The following is a 22355-nucleotide window of genomic DNA, read 5'->3' as shown; positions in this document are numbered from 1 at the left end:
TTTCTCAGAATGATTTTTCTCCTCTCTCCTGACTAAAAGAAACCTCCTCACAGCGTGGGACAGTTTGCTCACACAGCTTTGCCTTTGCTTGCAATCTCGCCCATTCTGCTCCATCTGTAAAGCGGCCTCTTTGTCGAGCCAGTCTCTGAAAACAGTATCCTTCTAATATTTTATTTAAAGGACATAGAGAAAAGATTGAAAGCTGCTGGATCTCCAAAATTGCAAAGCCTGGTCAGAGAGAGAAAAGTTTGTAATCGGGAGGTTGCTGCGGTGTTACGAGTACACTCTGTGTTACTGCTGTTCTGAAACCGTTCACTGTTCTTAAAGACGTAATTCCATTTGAATTCCAGCTATCAACTTTGTCATGAACTCGTTTCTATGGTCAGAGATTTAGAAGCTGATGCAAATCAGCAAATGCGATCCAATATAACAATAGTTCAGCTCAAATACTTAAAAAGAAGTGTTTGATTTTCGCGAGCTTCTCTTGTTTAGAGAATAGCTCAAGAAGCCAAGTTTTCAGGAATTCTTCTTTTTTTTGGTCTTATTTTCTCCTTTTTTTTTTTTAATTTTTGGTAGTTAGGATGTTAACTATAGATTGGGATCAATACTAAAAGATGTATACCATTATTTTGCTGCATGGGGAAACTAGAGGAGCCCACCAGCACGCACCAAGGTAAATCTATGCCTCTCAAGCTACAAAGCAAGAGAGATGGCAAAAAAATCAAGGAATAAAACCAATGCAAACTTAAAAAGAAACACGATAACCGGGATGAGAAATTAAAATGAGTGACCAGATCCAAACCAGCACTGACACATTAGAAAAAATAAAATTGACAACTAAAACGTATTCTTCCACAACAGAACGTACTACTCGTATTTTCTGTTAATACATATGGCGATATGAATGTGTGCTTAACAGAAACTATGTAAATGTCAGATCGCTTGGTGAATGGGGTACTACGTGTTAACTAATGCAGAAGCTTGTGTATAGTAATGTTTTACTAAGCCAGAATACTGCAGTATGAGGAGATTTTCCTTTTAGCCACTGTAACAACAACTTCAGGTGGTTTTCTCAGATTCATCTCAATTCCTAATATTTTGCCAGGGCAACAACAGCAGTTTCCTTGGACCAGATTTTCTGATGAATGTAAAGCGACTCTATGGAGGAAAGCCCAGGTGAAAACCACGACCCCATGGAGAAAGGCATCCTGTGGAATCATATTGCAGCATTTTCAAAGCAGAACGTTACTATGTCCGTAACACACAAGTCAGCAAAAAGGGAAGGGGAAAAGAAGGTTTAACACGGTATACCTGAATCTTCTAGGGAAAAGAGACAGTAAAGGGAAAAATACAGTGAAAATGAGCTCCAAGAAGGAAACAGGAAAACAAGAGGCTGAGACTGTGTTAAGGTTATAAAGCATTTCTATTTCTTACATCTACTGCCAAACAGAAGCTCAGTAAGTGAGAGACGTTCTTGTGTGCCTGCAATATACAGCAATACACACAGAGAAAAGGAGAGCTTACTGTAGTAAATTAAATACCTCGCAGCTCCTTATTCCAAAAGGAATATTTCAAAGACAGCCCTACTATAGACTTAGAGATTTCCCTGTAACAAAAAGCACTTGGTATAACACTGAACTGACAATCTGTATTGTGTTTGTGTACAAGGCAAATGCGGTGTCAGTAAGAGCCTCCCTTCGCTTGGGCTTAAATCAGAATGAAATTGTTCTCATGCTGTCACCTAGAATTGCTAGGACAGAAAATCTAATTCTAGAGCTATTTTCCATTGGTGATTCGCTACGAGGAAGAACAAATCAGATAAAATACGAATTTGGGTGTCATTATCTAAGCTGAAGCTTCAGTACTCTCTGTATCAAAGGCTGCTTTTTAAAAAAAAAAAACCAAAAATGCTGTAAACTGTGGAAAGAGCACACTTCACACACAATGCTGCGCTACCATTCTGAACAGTTCATTTTCAGGGACTTTCTGCCCCCCTTTCTTTGAAAATCAGGGGTACATAGTAAGTCTTAAGCAGTGGCCTTACATGAACTGCTCACAAGTGCTCCAGTGCAACACCCCGCCTGTTTTGTTGTGTCCTTTGCTTTATTTTTCCTAAGAAGGCCGCAGTTATTTTTCGTGGGTTCTGCAGTTAGGAACCAGCTGTATTTGCGACACAAAGCGACACGCACAGGCCAAGGCGCTTACCGCTTTGCAGGGTTTGTTTTCCTCCAGAGAGCACGCCGCTGGGCAGCATTCCTGTCGGAGTCAGACCCTTCAGCGTCAGCACGCTTTCACTCTCTTCTCTGCAGAAGGAAAAGAGGAAATAATCGCTTGTTTGGTTTGTTTTTTAAACCACTGTACATCTTTTAGACACCTTAAGCTACACCTACAATGACCTGATGGCCTCCAATCTCCTTACAAACTTGACAGGATGACCAAAGGAGTAGTTATTGCCAAAAAAAGATTTAAGTCGCTTACGCTGTACGGTCCAAAATCAACATAAATTGTTGGTTTGCTGTTGTCTACACCGGCATTCAAGTGCATCATTTATTAATGATCATCGCAGCTAAAAGCTCATTAAAATTAATAAGCACTTCCACCCTTACCAGCACTGTTCTTAATAGTTTTGTATGATAAAATTGATACTGGATTAAAGAAACATGTTTTAGGAAACCTAAAGATGATTTGCCAGTCTTCAAATACATATAGTTTTGGATATATGGCAGCTCTATCCAGACGAGCCATTAAATACAGCTTTCTATGGGCACTGTAATGCTGTCTATGATGACACACTTTCTCACAGCAGCAAAACTGACCCCAATTCTTTGAGAGAAACCTATTTTGAAGCGCTTTACTTTGAAATATATAATGACATTAAGCTGGAGGAAGCAAACACAAAGACAGAATTCAGCTTCACCTTCACTTGAGGATAATGTGGTTTTGCCTATCCAAACTGTGTCTCAGCAATTACGCTACTCACACTTTTCTTTAGATCTATGTGCCCTGAATTACTCACATATTTCAAACCAACTCCTGTTTACCTACTACATATACTCTTCAAGTTCTATTTTCAGTTTGAAAACGATTCTCCTCGTACAGACTTTTCTTCGTGTAATAGTCAACATCAAGTTGTGAGCATCTTCCTTGCAGGTTTCCTAAGCAATCAGAACTAACGCAACAAATTCCTCCAGAATTAACGCCGTATTTTCATCATCAAGAGTTACACACTGAAGTTTCTGCTTTCTCTTGTTTGCCTCTGCAAGCAAAGGTCCTTTACTTTTAAAAAAAGGAAAGTAAACTGATTAAATACTTTATTTACCTTCCTCTTGTCTAAATATATCCAAAGAAAAGTCAGACTTGAGAAACAAAGTCGCAGAGAGGCAATGACAGGTTGAGCTTAAGCCAACCTTTCTATGATGGCTATTCGTGGCAAGGTTCATTTACAAGCTCTGAAACTCAATAGAACACTATTTTGATATCTGATTCTGAGACTGAAGTGGCTGAAATTATCTCAGTTTTACATTCAGGTTACATTGGTGAGGAAAGTGGCTCAGAGAAGAGACATTCGACCGAGTCCTTTGAAGGTGATCAGCTGAGGCGCTGATTGTTTTAGTGAATTAGTGAAATAAACTTCATGCAACAGCAGCGACACAAACAGGAACTTCAAAGGTTTGTGGGGTGGGTTGGTTTAGGGGATGGCTTTGCGAGGTTACACACGAGTTATCGGACACTCGTGTGTTGCACATGAATGGTGCTGGTAAGAGAGGAAAAATAACCCAGGCTTTTTCTACAGGAACAGGATTTGCAAGATGAACCTCATGTCATCTTTGTTGTCTAGAAACTGAGCAGCATCTTCAGTGAGTGAACCACTGGCTTCTCCTCTACCCAACACAGCACATTCTGGTCTTCTGGAGATGTTGGGATGCACACGGTAGGGTTAAAAAATGGTCTCATGAACAACTCAGATTAATTTGACCACTTTTCAGGGAACAATCAAGACTGATTTCCACCAGTGCCTCAAAACGTTGATTTTCATAAATTATTTAAGAGGGCACAGAGTTTCAAACAGTGCTAAAGCCGTCACGCATGTCACTTCAAACAGGGCACACACAACAATTACACTGTACCCTTCTTCCACCCCGAAACCATTAAAAGGTTCCCTTTGAAACAGTCTTTGACATATAGGTGATGCCATCAAAACCTAAACATACCAGCTGAGCATCCCGTTTCAGGCCTTCCTGTATATTTAACTACAGGTTTCCTGCTAAATTAATCCTGTATTTCAACGAAACAACAGAAGCTGCAGTTCCAAGTTATAGGAGAGAGCCAGGTTTCCCAAACTTTGTTTGCTCAACTTATCATCAGAGAAGAATAATCAGGCTGCTTTCTGTAGGTGGTAGCAATGTCAGCTCCAGGCTCTCTGCCAGCCTTGCTACACAGGAGCAGGTGGAAACATTTGATTGCTCCCCTGTCTTGCTTAGGGAAAAGGCACGACGCCAACATTTATTTTTTTAAATGGGTACCACTTTGAAGTAGCTTGTGCATCACTAGTAATTCACATAGAACTCTTTGGGAACCCCAGGTGCAAAGTCCCCAATGTCAGCGCGCTATTTAAAGCTACGCCGCTGCAATCCGCAACGCGTGGGCCAACCGCCGCGTCCACGCGAAGCCGCGCTGACAACCTGCCCACCGCTCATGTGCTGCAGAAACCTCTCAAATCACCCAAGTTTGAGAGCTCCATCTGAAATTCAGAGTGTATTCTTCAAGTTTTTATTTCCTCTTTTTTATATATCAATCACACCAATTCATGTTTTTTAAAAACTGATTTTGCATTAACCATAATGGTCATAAGCTGACTATGGCATATAAGTTCCTTAGGCGGGAAAAAACACCCCTGTGCTGAAAGGGAGGGAGAACTGTATTTTCTATATTTAGACTTCAGCACAGTACAGCATGTTGAGCTTTCTTCTGCTCAGAGCCGTCAAGTGGAGAGTTGTAAACACTGGGTAGCAATTACTCACTCGTGTTCGTGTGTTTAGGGGAGCGCAGCCCAAGGTAACGAGTTGCTGTTGTCTGCACAAAGATTTCCTGGATATTTAGTTAAATGACCCTAATGCTTTTCATCTTTAATCATCTTTACTCGTGGCTGTAGCAAAGTGACTAAGGGGGGCAGTTGGCTTTCTTTTTAATGAGATGTCATATGGAACATGCCCTTTCTCCACATTTAACTCTTGCAGTGGTTAATTAGCACACCTGGGAAGTAAGTCGTCTTTAAAGGAACAAAAAAAGATAATTGCAATTTGCTTTGCTGATGCCTTTTGTTTGTCTGGTTTATGTTCAGCAAAAGCCCCGAGGAAGATTATTCAGAGCCGTAATAAATAGCAGTATTGTATAAACAAAACAATCTTTAAAAGGTTCCAGTAAAACTCAGCTGGGTGGCATACTAAAATATATAATCTGCTGTTTGATTAAAAGGAGAGTGGTCCAAGCAATCAAAGATGTCCTTTGACATTAAAAAGATCTGAAATAACACCAAACCTTACCTTAACACTGAGAAAACTCTTGCCATTTTTCCTATCGCTCTGATCTTGTTCCTTATAACCTCCTTTCGAGCGGCAGCTGTCGCTCCTGTGGAAAACACATTAAAAACAGTTATAGGGATTTGCAAACCATACGCTGCTGTTCTGAACTCTAAATACACGAAACTTCATGTGAACACCACAGTTTGGCAATCTAAGCCACATTTGTAGCCAAAGCTGAAAAATACTATTTTTTGGTATTTACAGCCCAAGACTGAGCACTTTATAACTTTTTTAATATCTGATATATATATAGTATCTGAAATAGTATATATCCGATATAGTACAATATATGATCCTTTTCCTGCTACACATTAAAGCTCTGTGTTTTTTCAGCCGTGTAAGATAATTTTCCATTTCAAATATATATTTTTTGATGACTTTTGAAACCAAGTTTCTTAGAAAACAGTCAAAACACCAAAAAGATATTCAGCATGAACAGTGCCCAAAACACAAGAGCTAAAAGAAACGTTAAACAACAATGGAGTTAAAATCCATTTCATAATCTGTTTTAAGAGAAAACTAATCACGTTTCACTTAATTTTCTATAAAGTGCGATTGGGTTAAGCTTAAGGCAAGGAGGGTCTAGCTAGGGTTTTCCTACCCCTAGTTAAAAAGTATTTAAATGATTACAAAACCTAAAGGCAGAGTCCTGAAAACCAGCATGAAATGGTAGGAACTGCGTCAGAGAGCTCCATAGATGTAAATTCCTTCTTATCACTGCTATGGCCTGCTCAAAATTACAATGACTTCGAAATTTCTGAACTCACAGAAAAGGGACCTGGGGGTCTTGGGGACAGCAGGGTGACCATGAGCCAGCACTGGGCCCTTGTGGCCAGGAAGGCCAATGGTACCTGGGGTGTATTAGAAGGGGGTGGTCAGTAGGTCAGAGAGGTTCTCCTGCCCCTCTGCTCTGCCCTGGGGAGACCACACCTGGAATATTGTGTCCAGTTGTGGACCCTCAGTTCCAGAAGGACAGGGAACTGCTGGAGAGAGTCCAGCGCAGGGCAACAAAGATGCTGAAGGGAGTGGAGCATCTCCCATGTGAGGAAAGGCTGAGGGAGCTGGGGCTCTGGAGCTGGAGAAGAGGAGACTGAGGGGTGACCTCATTAATGGTTATAGATAGGGTGAGTGTCAGGAGAATAGAGCCAGGCTCTTCTCGGTGACAACCAGTGATAGGACAAGGGTAATGGGTTCAAACTGCAACACAAAAGGTTCCATCTAAATTTGAGAAGAAACTTCTTCTCAGTGAGGGTGGCAGAGCCTGGCCCAGGCTGCCCAGGGAGGTTGTGGAGTCTCCTTCTGTGCAGACATTCAAACCCGCCTTGGACACCTTCCTGTGGAACCTCAGCTGGGTGTTCCTGCTCCATGGGGGGATTGCACTGGATGAGCTTTCCAGGTCCCTTCCAACCCCTGACATTCTGGGATTCATGCAATCGTCTGTCTTAAAAGAAAGAAATATGCTGGAACAGAGAGCTGGAGTTCAGCTGCGTTTGCTTGTGTACTTGGTACTTGGATATTGTCACAAAAAAGTAAATTGTACTCAGTTATCAGGATGAGGAATTTCTTCTAGTAAGGACCCCCCACATCCCCAAGAAAATGCTGTATTATAGTAAGTAAACCAATTTCACTTAATTATCGCAATTATACCAAGATCCATCATGAAGACTTCTCCCAAAGGTTTCTGAATGACGGGTGACCCTGCCTGACAACTCCTGCCTTGGCGGTTCAAGAAAACCTGAAAACCACTACACATCTCAATAACGCTTCCTTCTTCACCGCTCCAGAAATCAAGCACAAAAATGAAAATTGCTATTTCCAATTCCTAGCAAACTGACCCACGTTATGAGGGAGACCATCAAATAGCCATCCTTTGCAAAAAAAAGGCTTTCAAACCTGAAAATAAACTCGCATATCCTAGAGCTGTTCAAAGGAAAGCGACATAACTGTAGGAACAAATATCGCAGATAATGACATAAAAACTCAGGATGGATCTCGCTGTAACTTTAAACACCACGGTCAAGATCAAGTTTGACCCCAAACAGTGCACGGGGTGAGTCTGAGAAAATGGGAGGTCAATAGTCATGCAGCAAAGAGATATAAAAAATATAAACATATAAAGATTTAGGCATAAATGGCCAATTCTAGACAATAAAGAGTGGGAGAAAGGGCTGTAATTCTGCTGTAACTGAATTAAATTTTTGTAACCCCTTTATTTAAATTAAACAGCAATGATTCAGCTGCCAGGAAACACGGGGGGGTACATTGTACATTCCTATCTCAGTTACTACAATCTCACTGAATTGTACTCTCAAGATACACAAGACACTGTTTGCAGCCTTTTTTACCCAAAAAGCACTTAAACAGAATTCATTGTCTCTTTTTCTAACATTTCCCAAGTGTCACTATCCCTACTTCTTTACTACAAACCCACGCTGGTTTCGTTGATCTTATATTTGATGTTTTTCAGCTACTGTTTAATTTCCTGAAGAGTTAAAAACTGGAAATATAATCTATGAGCAAACTGAAATATAATGCCCTACCCTTCAACATAAAATAAGAATGGAAAAATATGCATAATTATAAACCACAACAGGCTCAAAGGGAGTGTTTTGTTCTTCATCAATACACATAAAAGGTTCCTAAAGCATACACTTCAAATTTTGGTCTCCACTGCATTTCCTAATTTGTAACAGATATGTCAAAATGACTTAAAATATTCCCTGATCACTAAATATTAGTAATGATTTTATTCATCCTATTCATTTTTTAACATTATTTGCTAAATAATGTACTTGATCTACTCAATGTTTTATTGCCATGTTAGGTTGGACTGAGTGCCACAGATCTGGTAAACTATTTGGACTCCGTAACTATTTATTATTACACTCACATTTCAAGTGTGGATACTCGCTTTAGTATTCTGACATTCACTATAACTGCAAATCCTTACAAATCGCTTCAGCTACACTTAAGTGAAAGCAAATGGGTCATAACCTGAAAACTGGCTATGAGTAAAAGGGTTAATTTTAGTTTTTACAAACATTGCCTGATATCCTCTTAATTTTTTGCTTTTCTTTCAATATATAAACGAATTCCATTTGCATGAAGGAACTTAAAAAATCATTAAGTCAGCCAAGTTTAAAACTGGAGAGTAATAATTATTTGGCAGGTAGAATAAAAGCTTTGAATCTTACTTCAGTAATTGAATAAGTTTTGCTAGGTTTCAGATTTGTAGCATCCAAGCATAGACTTTGCAAGCTGGATATGTAGGACTTACGTGAAATGTAATTTAGACCTTCAGATTAAGAAAGAGAACAATGAAATAAAGACTATAAACTCTGAAAATATTCCGAGATGTAGGATTGAACAGATAGAAAACGATATTGAGTAGAAACGCCAAAACCAAATCTCCCACTGGTGTCCTGACATATTATATGTTATCTAATTAAACATTAGGAAAATTAATGAAACTTAAGCCTTCCAACTTATTGAATACCTTTCTTCTGTGCGTAAGTGGGATCTTCTTATGAATTCCAAAGAGGGGGGAAAGAAAAAGATCAGTGATGTTTGTAGAATGAACAGAAAATAACAACACAGAACATTTGATAACATCAATGGAAACGCAATGTTTAAGTAAAGTCTGGAAAACAGAAAAGAAACAAATTAGGCAGGGAACATCCCAAAGGAAAGAAACAGATTGGGAGTGATGGAAGGGAAAAATACAAAGGAAAGAAATGTTTCAGCGTACAGGTTTGTTAGTAGGTTTTGCAGGAAAGCCCCATGCAGGCAGCTCGGCCTCAGCGCCACCACCCTTTGAAGCCACCATTTCTCCTACAGCATCGCAGCTGCTCCATCACATCTCAACCCCCCCCAATTTATTTGGGGTGAGCCCGCCTGATGACCCCTCTTTTCCTAGAGGAATCGAGCCAATTCTTCTTTATTTCTGAAGGAATAGCTTACTAACACAGACATGGCTGTTGCTTCTTCCAAAACCTGGAAACAGCCATACCCAGCCAAATAAACGAATGAATAAATGAAAAGATGACATTAAAGTGCCACCCTCCCACCAACTCTGAGAGATGAGTTATACATTGCAGCCCAACCTCGCTGGTTTGGAGGAAGAACAAACATAAACCAGTGGGGAAAACTCTCCATTTATCTCTTAGTTAAATATTAACTCATTGAAAAGTCTCATCTGCCCGGGTAGTGTGATGAACACCCTTATTAAGGCATCGTTAAGTAACTGAGACTTAATGAGGAGGCTTTTGCTGGATCAGCCTCTGTTGGCCGGTGTAGAAGAACCAGGTTTTGATGGGCAGGAGATGTTTTATTTGGTAGTTCTCTGTAGGCTTGGACTACAGTGCTTTAGTGGGGAAGCTGTATTCCAACCAAGGAATAAATGCTGCGGCTCGCAGTGCGATGGCAGCTTTTTCACCAGAAGGTTGTGAGTTACAACGTTGAAAGCAATACAAAAATTAATGTAGGTAATTTAGGTGTCTTCATGCCAAATCACGATAGCGATGCACACAGAGCTAGCAGTGCACTTGTGTCAAGTTGCCCATTACAGTATTGCACCCTTTTAATTAGCAGCTTAGTTTTTTTTTCAATCAAATGCATGAGGCCAGAGATGTTGCTAATTAAAACAGAACCCTGACTATATGCTGGCTGGGTAGAAGTATTTGCAGCTCCTGTTGCTAAGCGATATGTTTGATGCACAAACCATACAGCACACGAGCTAACGTTCAACCAAGACTTGTTTTTGCTGGGTCGGATTATATTGCACCCACCATAGCAAACAGGAATGAGAAAGTACAGAGATAAGAAAACCTGACCTACCACATCCTTTCATTTTTAAAGCAAGTGAAACCAAAACGCCAACACAGGCCAGCAGGGAGATATGGGCTAAAGGGCACTGTGATTGCTATTTATACTTTCTCCCACTACGTATATACAGAAACTGCCTATGAGAAATTGATCAGATCGCCATGATGTGTCTCCTCAAGGAAAAATTTTAAAAAAGAGATAAAAAAGGGAATACATGCTGTTGAGCATCCTGCTCATGGCCAGATGCAACATGCATGACTCAGAACCAAAAGTAATAATAATACTAATTAAAAAAAAAGGGTTCACAAGAACACCATGCAGTGAGGTCAGGCAGTATTGATGGGGCTTTGTTGTGAAGGGGAAAGTGAGATGGGAAGACACAGGGCAAGAAAGTGTAAGAGAAGATAATAAATGAATGATCAGTGCAAACCATAGTGATGGATCATTCGCATTACATGTGGGAACCCAGGTCAGGGCATGTTCAAACTGCAAGGAGAGAAAGGAAATCAGCAGCGAGCCCTAAAAACTACTGATGATATAAAAATAAGTGATGGCTTTAAAGAATCACTCCATCAAACAAAATGCATCTGCTGTTGCAGACACTCAGCATTTCCTTCTATGGGAAATCCTGTATAGGAAAATGTCAGCAGGCAAACAGGACTGTACTGCTGCTCCTCCGAGGAAGCTGGACAGAAATTACTGAAAAAGAATAGTGGAAATGTGGAACCATGACAAGACTGTCAATATACAGCCCTTACGGAAACAGTTTTAAGCTGATATTCATTCCAGTCCGTTTCATCAAGAGCACAAATGAAACACATCTTTTAATTTCTCCTCTAAAAGGCAAGGCTCTAAGAACAAAAGAATATAAAAGAGAAATGAGAGGGAGCTCAACTATCTCTGAGAAAAAGGGGATTTTCCTTTGTTGTACAGCGGCTTATACGTAACAAATCAGAACCCACTAGGAAATCATTAAACACAACAGCCTCTAAATTTAAATCAACCCTCAAATTTACTTTTACGCCCGAATTGAGGTGTACGATGCCCACGAGCCCAGGGCTCCCAGCGGGCGGGAGGTCCCGGTGTGTACCCAGGAACTGCGGCATCAGCGCCATGAACACACGCCAGCTTTGCTTTTAAATAAACATGCTAAAGACAACGCTTCTAGGATCTTCCTTAACATAATGTTTTACACAGAGAAAGCACTCATACGGAAAAAATATTAGATTTTAGATTTAGACACCGGTATTAGCATTACGGTAGCAGGAATGGTTTAATTACTCCTCATCTGGAAGTTCTAACGCTGTTAGATATGGTTATGCAGTGCACACACATGCAAACCCAGAGGATTCCAGCCTGCCCGGCTCATTCAGGCATCTGCGATGCTGCAGCCCCCACGTCTGGGGGAGGTAAAGCCCTGGAGAAGCTCCTGGGGAGCTACAGTACGGGCAGAGATCTGATCGCTGTCTGCAACTGCCTGGAAGGAGGTTGGAGCGTGGAGGGGTTGGGGTCTGCCCTCAAATGACAAGTGATGGGACAAGAGGAAATGGCCTCAGGTTGCGCCAGGAGAGGTTTAGATTGGATATTAGGAAAAAATTCTTCATGGGAAGGGCTGTCGGGCACTGGAACAGGCTGTCCAGGGCAGTGGTGGAGTCACCACCCCTGGAGGGGTTTAAAAGGTGTGTAGATGAGGTTCTTAGGGACATGGGTTAGTGCTGGAGTTGGGTTGGGTTATGGTTGGACTCGCTGATCCTGAGGGTCTCTTCCAACCAAAATGATCCTATGATTGTATTCCCGCAGCCACAGAGAACTGTACAGAACTGACACAGTAAAATTCTAGAAAAGGACTACAGGCCTTGGCCTGTCTCTGCTCAGTGGAAGTTTGTAGTATGACTTTAAAAGAAAGTATTAGGCCAATGCTGAATTAATTTAAAAATCCTTCCCATAAAGCATTTGCTTTGGCATTGCACTTGGGATTCCAGCCTGCACTTCCTTGAGCCAAGGATTTTAAGCACATGGGTTTCTTGCTACTGTATTTAATTTGACACAGTTTTTACTCATTGTATGCCTCCGTAGTGTTTCACACGCTGCTTTAATTACACAGTAGCTACTTATTTAAATTTCATGAGAAAAAAATTGGGCACAATATTCAAACAGGTGTTTTCTTCTCTCCACTGATTACCGGTTTCAATAAATTCAGTCTTTGTCGCAAGTCCTGCAAGGTAATTGTTCACATCCACACGCTGTGGACGACACAGAATGGGGAATTCCATCTGGTTTTTCAGAGTAAAAACAAAGCACTATCATCCATACCCCTCTCCTCCATTGCAAAGGAAACACTTGTCAAAACCTGCGATCCACCTTCCTCTTCCAAAGATTAAAAATAAAGACTTGGAGAGATTTTAATAATTCAGTAGAGCCTCATTAAATATTTGTCTTACTTGAAAGTTCTTCCTTCTCTCTTCATTCATTCTACCTACAAACACCTTGAGAATACTTAGTAGTGCCAGATGTTTCCAGTTTCTTTTTAAAACGTTAATATTTATGTTCATTTTCTTTTTTTAACACTGAAAGCATTAGGGACACATGGGTTTTTTTTCAGTTTTGCCCATTGAGAAGGGATATTCTGGAGAGCTGCAGTTTAGTCTTGCCCGGCCTAATAGGAAATAACGTCTAATAAAATAAATTGACTTCTAAGAATTTACAAATTGCAAGATATAAAGTATCCTTTACAGTCCAATGAACAGGTACAAGGCAATATATAATATAAAGTCCAACGCAAGTGAGAATGGAAGTGACCATTCCTCTCTTAGCAGAAATGTCAGGTCAGAACATTCTCTATCTGAGTTTGCAAGATTAGTTTTATTGATCACATTGCTTCTTAAAGCCTTTTAGATACATGAGTGCACCAAAAGAGGAGGCTAATGAAATATTTCAAGTACGAGCCTTCCAAAGTTACAGTGTGGACATTTTGGAAGGAGCTCTGCACAAAACTTATGTTAACGATATAATTAAACTTTCTATGGGAATCTCTGGGATGTTAATGCATAAAATCAACATCTGATCATGGAGGGAAATACTTTTTTTTTAACCAAAAAAGTGAGACCAAGTAAAGGGTTAGAACAGGGCAGAAGTTCCAGTAATTCTTCCTACAGCATGCAGTAAGCAAATCCACTGGAGTTTAGCCCAACAGTTGCTTTCAGTGGCACAGAACTTAAACAGTACCCAGAAAATTAACCCAGGTTTAGTACATTCACTTTTAAAGTAGTTTCAAGGCAAACAAACTCAACCAAGGGCAGGAGGCTCTTACCATCAAAGCCATCTTCCTCTGTCCCCAGTTCATCGTCTGAGCAGATGTTCAGCACGTTTACCAGCATCTCTGTCACTAAAATGGAAAACAAATGCCAAATGTTGATATTTAGCTTCTCTGGTCTGTTAGAGAGCAAACTCCAGCTGTAGCAGTATAGAAATTCAGTATAGAAATGGCATCCACTTTTTAAGCAATACGGACCTTGTTTAATGCACATAATATAAGCTTGAAGTCTCACGTAGTTACAGGTTTCCATAAAAATTGTTTCTAATATAACAAACACCACAAAAAATACACCTTAAAACCAAAGTGTTTACAGTCTTTCTTTCTGAAATTGCCAATGAACTAGCTGATTTTTGTTTCCTCCCCCTCAATACATTCTGCCTTTCACTCAACTAGGACAGAAGAACCGACCCATCTCCTCTTGCTGCTACACTGCAGTGGGATTTGAACTCCCTGCTTAGCAAAGGGAACAACATTTTAATTCGAAAAGTTACAGCAATAGTGATCGCAGAGTATTTACTTGTTTACCCAGGTTTTGGACACTGTACTTGCGGTTCAACAAAACATTAACCCTTGTGAGATGTCTACAAAGGGGCAGCATCTATTGAAATACAGGACAAGTGGAGTAGATGATCACCATAGGTCCCTTCCAGCTATTCCACAACTATTCTATAGTCAATAAAAACATCGCGGATGTTGCATTCAGAATATATTCAGCTTGCTTGCTTTGCAACTTGGGCATGGAAGGGTCAGACTACACCAGTTCTTTCTGGGAAGACAACAGTGAGACACTAACAAGAGAGCAAAAAGAGTCAGAACATCCAAAACCCAACCAACCAAACACAAAAAACCACAACAAAAAAACCCCAAACAATACACACACGCACACACCCCCAAACCAAAACAAATGGTAAATGGGTAAAACGGGAAATTATTAGCAGATTGAGAAAAAACTCCACTACTTCTAGATGTTGTAAGCATCATTCAAAGGGTTACCAGGCATCTGTAACCTTGCACTAGCTACACTGGTTGGAAGTTTCAATTTTTTAATCAAGTGGTTATTAAAATTGTCTTCTGTGACAAGTATGATGGCTTAGCACATTACAAGGGCGGGACTCAGCTGTATTTTTCCTACATTAGTGAACGATTTAACATTTTCCTTTGACAGGATTAGTGGAAAGACTTTCCACATTGACAGCCACCAGCAAAACTAACGGCTTCCTACCTTGGTTTGCCTTTGAGAAAAAAAAAAATCTATTAAAAAAAGGAAATAAATCAAAAGCTGTGCAGCACATCAACTCTTCCATCCAGGAGTTTTGTTTTGCAGAGAAAGGGAAAACACTGATTTCACCTCTCAGGGTTCTAGAAGTTCCAAGCAATGGGTAATTGTGAGCACTGGGGAGACGTGAAGGAGCAAAAAAACCAACCAAACAAAAAAGCAACAACAAAACCCAAATGCAGCACCAAGAAAAAAGATTAAGGAGGAGCATTCACAGTATCAGAACGTCAACAAATGTGGCTGCGCAACCTGCAGCCTCAGCTGAGGATGGGAAGCCTCTGGAAAAATGACCTTCCAGAGCATCTTACAGAACTGTGCGTATGAAGAATGGGCTCATCCTAAAATACGGCCTGGCTGGGTTTATGGCCACAGAAAATGAAAGCGTTTTATCTGCTTCACCAAAGTCTGCAACATGCGTCAGTGTGGATTATGTAATGTCTCCATTAGTGGAAACAGCTGTCTATTCCTTGTTAATCCCTGTTTCATTGTCTATCTGCTTTGTTCACACAGGCCTCAGGCGTCTCACCAGCGGCTTCCCTCATACGAACGAGTGGCTGAAAACAAAGCCCATCATGACCGCAGGTAAGAGCCACAGCTGGCTGTATTTCCAGTTGCCTATTAAGGGAGAACTGTTATTCCAAGCAGCTTTTAAGAGTTTATTGTAGTTTTCTGGCAGTAATTGCTGTTGCAGCAATATACTATAATGGATGGATCAAAGCAAGCTTCATTTCAGTCCCTGAACAAAATGACTTGGGGTTTAAGCAGTTTGCATTATGTATTCATTCAATATGTAAGACCAAAGTGTTTTCATGCCTTTTGTGTGCTTGTCATTCATAGTGTGAAGTTGTCTTCAGGCAACATCAAGGGCACCGTGTTTCAATAAAACATCATTTATGTTCTTTAGATTCTTCTCACCAGCGGTGAGACACCGCACGCCCTGGGCACACAGGGGACTGGGGAGCAGGTCTTCCATCTCCAAAAATCATTAACCAGACTGGGTCTTAGCATCACCAGCCCTGTGTTTGCTGGTGAAAAGCAACCCATCTTCATCTTATCAGAAAGGTCAGCTGGGTAGAGAGGTAACTATGATGTAGTGAAGTCTGCTTACAGCTCCAGGGACACCACAACAATCTCCAAAGGGAATGCCTAAGAGCTTTTCTAGGAACAACTAGTAAGGTTTTTATTCGGTGAATTCACCTCTGGCCTGCAATGCCATAAAGTCTAATTCTAGAGCGGAAACATAATGGTATCATAGCCTGGAAAGAGTGGAAATCATAATGACATATTAAGAAATGTGATTAATCATTGGTAATTGCTTGCCCCTCCCAAGGCCTGTTTCTTCAAATTTGTCCTTCAAAGCAAGTAATCTGTCTTCAAACTTTTCTTGCCATTTCAAATAAACAAGGCCATGTGCCCAGTAACTAAGAAACCATTTTGCAGTTTCTACAAACAGAGCCAACGTACATACCTTTCTCACCCACAAACGGCAAGGACCAGGTAAACACATCCATGAAGTTTGGAAGCCAGTACGGATGCGGGGAGCAGTTAAACTGCCTTATGTTCATAACGTTGTTCTCGTATTTCAATACTGCAGCTGGAAGGGAGAAAGGACAGAAACAGAGACGTCAGCCACGCGCGTGTGACGGGCACCCAGACCAGCGATGCTCGTGGTGCTCAGCCCACTGAGCTGCTCACCGCCTTCCAACCACTTGACCCAGCAGTTGACTGTGAGTAATAACCAAATACAACCTCGAAGAATTTGTGAGCCATCTCCAGTCTGAATGTGGTGTTGCCACCTTTCCCCAGCACTAGGATGGGTTGGTTATTGAACTCGTAAGTCTAACTAGTCACAAATGTAGGCTCTGGGATCTACCACCAGCATGGGACAAGGCAGAGTGTCCACAGATGCCCGTTTCACACAGTTACCCAAGCTCCTCACAACACACTTTGGAGATAGCAAAGAAAAGCATTTATCACTCAGAGTTTGAATGCTGCTCTTCCAATGCAAATTATCAACACGTTTCATTCTTAGTATGGCGCAACAGATGATACTTCTCACATTTTTCAAACTCTAGGCACACAAGACTGTGCTCCCAATAGTATAAATAAATAATAATACAATTTGTCTCACACCATTTAAAATTTGTAACATTCTTGTCAACACACACAAAAAGGTTACATTTGCTAACGGACAGAAATATAGATATTTATGCCATTGCCACTTTTTAAAGCATCACGTTCCATGTTAATGGACATCACGTTCATATCTGAACCAGGATCTGACTAATTTTAACCTGTTTTTGCATTATTAATAGAAAAAAGTAAATCAAAGTATTACAAAGCATATCAGTAAAACAACAGTTTCTAGAAGAGACCGTAGATGTACCCAGGCCCAATGCAGTGAAAAGTTACATGAAGCCACACAACTCAACACACCACCGCACCATAGAAAATCGCAACGTTGGCTAAAGGGGGTGAACAATTTCATCTAATTATTCATTTCCTTCCATTGACTAAAGTGCGCGTCAATCAGGCAAAGTTTTCTTATGCACTATATTGTTGTTTCCTACAAAAACGTAACAGGTTGGTCAATGTCTTCCATTCGGTGGCTGATGACAAGAGTCCAGAGTGACCTGAGAGTTTCTGAAGCCTCCTCACTGATACAGACAGAACATTGCTCACTAACATTTACATCAATTTTTGCCAGCCAGGCACCTTCCATTTAAATAAACAACGTTGCCCATCCTCGTCTGACAACTGACGGCCACTCTGCTGCTCAGTAACATAAAAATGGCTTCATACTGCTATTAGCAACAATGAGAAAACTAGTGTTGATGCTTTTAATATTTCCAGCACTTTTTGGCTGAAATTACACACAGTGGATCGAAATCCATTCTCCTTCTATTAGAGTGACATAATTGCGTAATAAAAATAAATAGTTTGCGGCTCTACAGCAAAAAGGAGTCAAAACCACACAAAAAGGACCACTTAATGGTTCTGAAGATTCATTGAGAAGGACTAAAACTTCATCATCTTGGTGAGCTGGGGTAGTTCCCATTACCACTATTTCTTCAATTTATCCATTAAGTCTACTTCTAAACTCTGTGAAAGTTGAATCAATCATTTTTACAATGAACTTTTAAAACTGGCCTCTGAAAAAGCCTGAACCATCAGCAGAGCAGTTGGAAAATATAAAATTAAATCTAAATGGCTTTAGTGCTTTTTGTTGTTGTTGTGTGGTTTGGTTTTGTTTTAGATGATTTATTGCGAGATTACTGTAAAAAAGTCTTCACGCTACCTTACTAATTTATATAACTGAACATCTTACAAAAGCAAGTTCTGATAACACTATTTTTAAAACTATTTTCCTCTGTAAATGATCTTACAGCTCTCCCCCACAAATGACTTCTATACATTAGAGCAGCGTAATAACAGAGACAGAACTGTCCTACAATAACCCTACTCTTAAAAGAATAGGATAGTTACCAATATCACAAAAACCTTTCTGAATTTTTAATTTAAGATCTTTAATATACAAGCACAATGTACACAAAATATTGTCGTTAGGTAACTAACGAAGATTATATTTAACAGTAAACTGGCTCTTGTTAAAATTGTGGAGTCCTGACTCCTGCTCAGTAGTCAGAAGAGACTTCGCCCAGATCAAACAGCAAATACTCCTCAGATAACAGTAGGAGTTTCCCTGAGCTTTCCTGGCCCTTTGCTTTCTTTCAGCCATAGCTCTTTTATTCCTCTCTATTGGCTCAGAAATGTTTGGGGGTTTCACCTCTGCTCCATGTCTCAGTCCACATTAACTTGAGGCCTAAGCAGCCGTAGGAGGGCCCAGCTGCCCTGAAGGACCAGGAACCTTCTGAAGATTAAAAGACTAAAGGCCAGGTGGCCACTGGTGGAGGACACAGAAGAAAGCACGACAGGTTCCTTTGGCCATGAAACCCACAATCTGACTCTTTCCAACACTTCCAAGTTCACTCGCTCATTATTCCAGGCTGCAAACCCTACATTTTTCTTTCCAAACCTTTCCAGGCCAAGCGTCACCAGTTTGATCACATATAATCACCAACCAGAGCAAGAATCTTATTATTCCTAACAGCCACACATTTTAACCTGATTTTGGTACTTGTTGTTGTAAATGAGTTTTAGAAGCTAATGTTTTGTAAAGTGAAGATGTGCAGATATCCCAAATGACATTATATTTCTTTCCAATGCTAGTAAACCGAGGTATCGGATGCTTAAATCACATTAGGGTGAAATGAAACACTAACACAGCAGGCAAAGGGCACTGGCGCTGTTTAGCTTTAAACATTTAACACGGGTACCTAAGGCTGGAAATGCAGGTGGTGAAAAACATGGTGAAAACCTCCTTCCTTCAGCTTGAAATGGAGCCAACGGCTCTTCTATTTGTCTCAGGGTCAAATATAAGCACCCAGCGCCATCTGAGACCCAATGGGGCATCTCCTTGATCCCTCTCTCTTAAAGATGAGCCTAGAGCACCCCTATTCTCCTGTGTCACATCTAAATGGATGTCCCAGACCCCTCTGGTATCTCAAACAGTGCTTTAAAAGCCTGCATGTTGGGAGTTGCCTTGAGTAATGTGACTGAGCAGAATTACCTTAAGACTTTACATATCCCGCTTCCAAGATCTGCTGAATCATTTTTCAGTATTAATTAATTGATGACATTTCCATCAGAGGAGAAAAATAATGAGCACGGTAGAAACACCAGCCCAGAAATGAGCTACATGTTTTGAGATAAACAACCTCAAAACAATTTTAGCAAACGAGTTAACTTATTTCCCTGTAATTTTTCAGAAAACTCATTAGAAAACACAGAGAAAGGTCTCTCAGATTCTTCATACCTAAGAAAGAATTTCATTTTCTGATTTAATGCCAAATTAACTTCAGCATTAACTGTGCAACTGGGAACGGCGCCTTCTCCTCCAACAGAGTTGCTAAGTAACCATAGCATTTTCTGCCCAAGACAGGTCAGGGATAAGGGTTAGTAGAATGTTTAAGGAGTTTAAACATTATCAAAGGGAAATACGAGTTACTATACGAGGTAGTGATGTAAATACTCCAGTAGAGAAGTGGGGCTAACTGGAGTTGGGAAAAGTTTTCCCTTACAGAATTCTGAATAGTTTTATTTTACACATGCAACTGAATCTCCCAAAGAAACAGTGCAATAGGATTCAAGATTTTGTCAACAGACTGCAAACATCACTTCTGGCAAACTTCTCTGCATGGGCAATGAGACAGCTCCTCTTTCAAAGCCTCTGTTTCCGTGACAAGGCCTCACCACAAAGGCAGAGATAAAGCCTTAAAGAAAGCTGATAGGGCAAACAGAAGGTTACACCGCTTTTCTATCGCTATTATTTCTCCAAGATCATCCTTGTCTTCCAGCTATATCACCTGCCTTTTTCCAATATGAAAATAGTTTCCCTGTTGCATCCATTTGGATCAGGCACATTTAAATCATATCTCTGGTATGCCCCATGCTAATACTTCATACACGCTCCACTGATATATTACTTATCTGATAAGTTGACAAGCACAGTGATTTACAGCTGGGTTTGATTTTTCTAGTATCCCTAACTCCCCTGCGTAATTTCTGTATTTCTTTCCTTCATCATCCGCTTTTCCTTTCGGCATCACCACGTGCACATCACAGTATGTTGGAAGAGACATCGTGTTATTTTGTTCGATAGCCTGGGATTCTCTGCTGGTTATCCCACCACCACAAAACCTAATCTTTTAAAAACGCTCAAAAGATAATAGTCTGCCTTTAGACAGCTAGTTAAAATTGTTCACTCAACCAAAAAGCAAGTGCTTACTGAAGTGACAGCCAGACACTAGAATATGAAATATTGCCAATGATTTACAAATAAATTGCCTGCCTTTGTAAACTTCTGCGATTTCTGCTTTTTGGTGGCACAAAGAGCATTAAAGCAAGTCCTAATTAAGGTATTAAAAATATGAAATGTGGGAATAGCAGTTTAGACATGGTACAAGGCCAGCATGCTATACAACACAGTAATTTTTGGCACCCTCTTACTCTGTTGCTATGGAAAATTTCTCCTGGTGATGGGCACCCTGGAATCCAGGGGTAAACCTGTAGTTACTCACACAACTTTCCTGAAGGTTCTTGATCAGTACAGCCCTCCTCTGAGGCAATGAACTCACAGGTAACTACCGCAGTCCAATTAACATTTATCTTCTTGCTTCAACCCTCTCCAGAAGGAGCCTTAGAAAATCACCAATGCATTCAGTACTTCTGGTGATAAGTTTTATTATTAAAGTATCTCCTTCTTCATGCCTTTTAGTAATAGAAATGAGAGCACAATTGTTTGAAAAAGCTATGAAAACGCTAAACAGAAGCTCAGAAGTTGCCAAAAAACACATGTATAAATTCCTCCCCTTGGCCAATGCTCTCCATCATGATGAATATGGAAGGACAGTCTTGGCAAGGAGGGACACTAGGCTCCCTCTATCTAGGCAGTTTCTGACCCTCCAAATCACCCCCAAAAGCGTTATCTCTGTCTCCATTAACTATTGATACACAGGGAACCCCTGACTGAAACCTCCTAATGTAAGGGAGATGGAACCTCTCAGGAATTTATTTAGGGTGACTTTGTTAGCTGGGTGACAACCCAAAACATACTAAGAATGCATGCTAGAAAAGAAAGGCACTTACTAATAGGAGAGTAACTCCTTTTCCGAGGACTGACAGTAACCAAAACCCCAAATGAACTGTAAAAATCAATCGGGTTCTGCACCAGTGCCCAATGAGTCAGCCAGAGCAACAGCCCTGGAACACCTCTGTATGGAAAAGCCTTCCTTCGCCTCCCGAAATCAGTCCCTCAGAAGCTCCGTGTTCTTAGTTAATTCATTTGATACAAAATCAAGGCAGTCAACAATTAGGCCTGTTTTGGACTGATTGAGGACGACGGTGTTTTTCTTTCTTGAAGGGGAAGCAAGCACCCAAACGCTACCCAGCTGAAGATGCACGAGCAATGCAGCATGAAAAACCACGCATGACGTCCTTCAAACGCCAAGTGCCGGCACAATCTTGAAATAACACATCAAAACTTCTAATGAGAGAGAAGGAGGTAGTTAAACCCAACAGGCGTTCATTACGAATCTGCTAAAGGTCACCTGCTATGTTTACAAGTCGTACATTAAATCTCGCACCACAGCTGGTTCACCTGAGCCCACTTGAGCAGAAATGGAGACGATGGAGAGGCGCTGCTCTTCACCACCCCAATTTCATGGCTTCAAATTCAAGACTTTTAATATTATAAATCATTGCTTTGCATTTAACATTTGCCTTCATGACAAAATCT

The 22355-nt window shown here is 40.6% G+C and overlaps 1 protein-coding gene across 2 annotated transcripts in view; it reads right to left on the bottom strand.

Annotated features, from left to right (window-relative positions):
* The window catches only part of PPP3CA (protein phosphatase 3 catalytic subunit alpha), a 162692-nt gene that overhangs the window by 5396 nt on the left and 134941 nt on the right, over positions 1-22355 (bottom strand). For both annotated transcript variants that reach the window (XM_065836369.2, XM_065836370.2), the window contains exons 9-12: positions 16467-16592; positions 13717-13791; positions 5544-5628; positions 2206-2303 (exon numbers count right to left, since the gene is read on the bottom strand). In XM_065836369.2, the coding sequence (XP_065692441.1) occupies positions 2206-2303; positions 5544-5628; positions 13717-13791; positions 16467-16592 (384 nt within the window). The remainder of the gene's footprint in view (positions 1-2205; positions 2304-5543; positions 5629-13716; positions 13792-16466; positions 16593-22355) is intronic.

This window comes from Patagioenas fasciata, chromosome 4 (assembly GCF_037038585.1).
Source record: "Patagioenas fasciata isolate bPatFas1 chromosome 4, bPatFas1.hap1, whole genome shotgun sequence".
Taxonomy (NCBI): domain Eukaryota; kingdom Metazoa; phylum Chordata; class Aves; order Columbiformes; family Columbidae; genus Patagioenas; species Patagioenas fasciata.
This window is presented reverse-complemented; position numbering and strand designations above follow the sequence as displayed.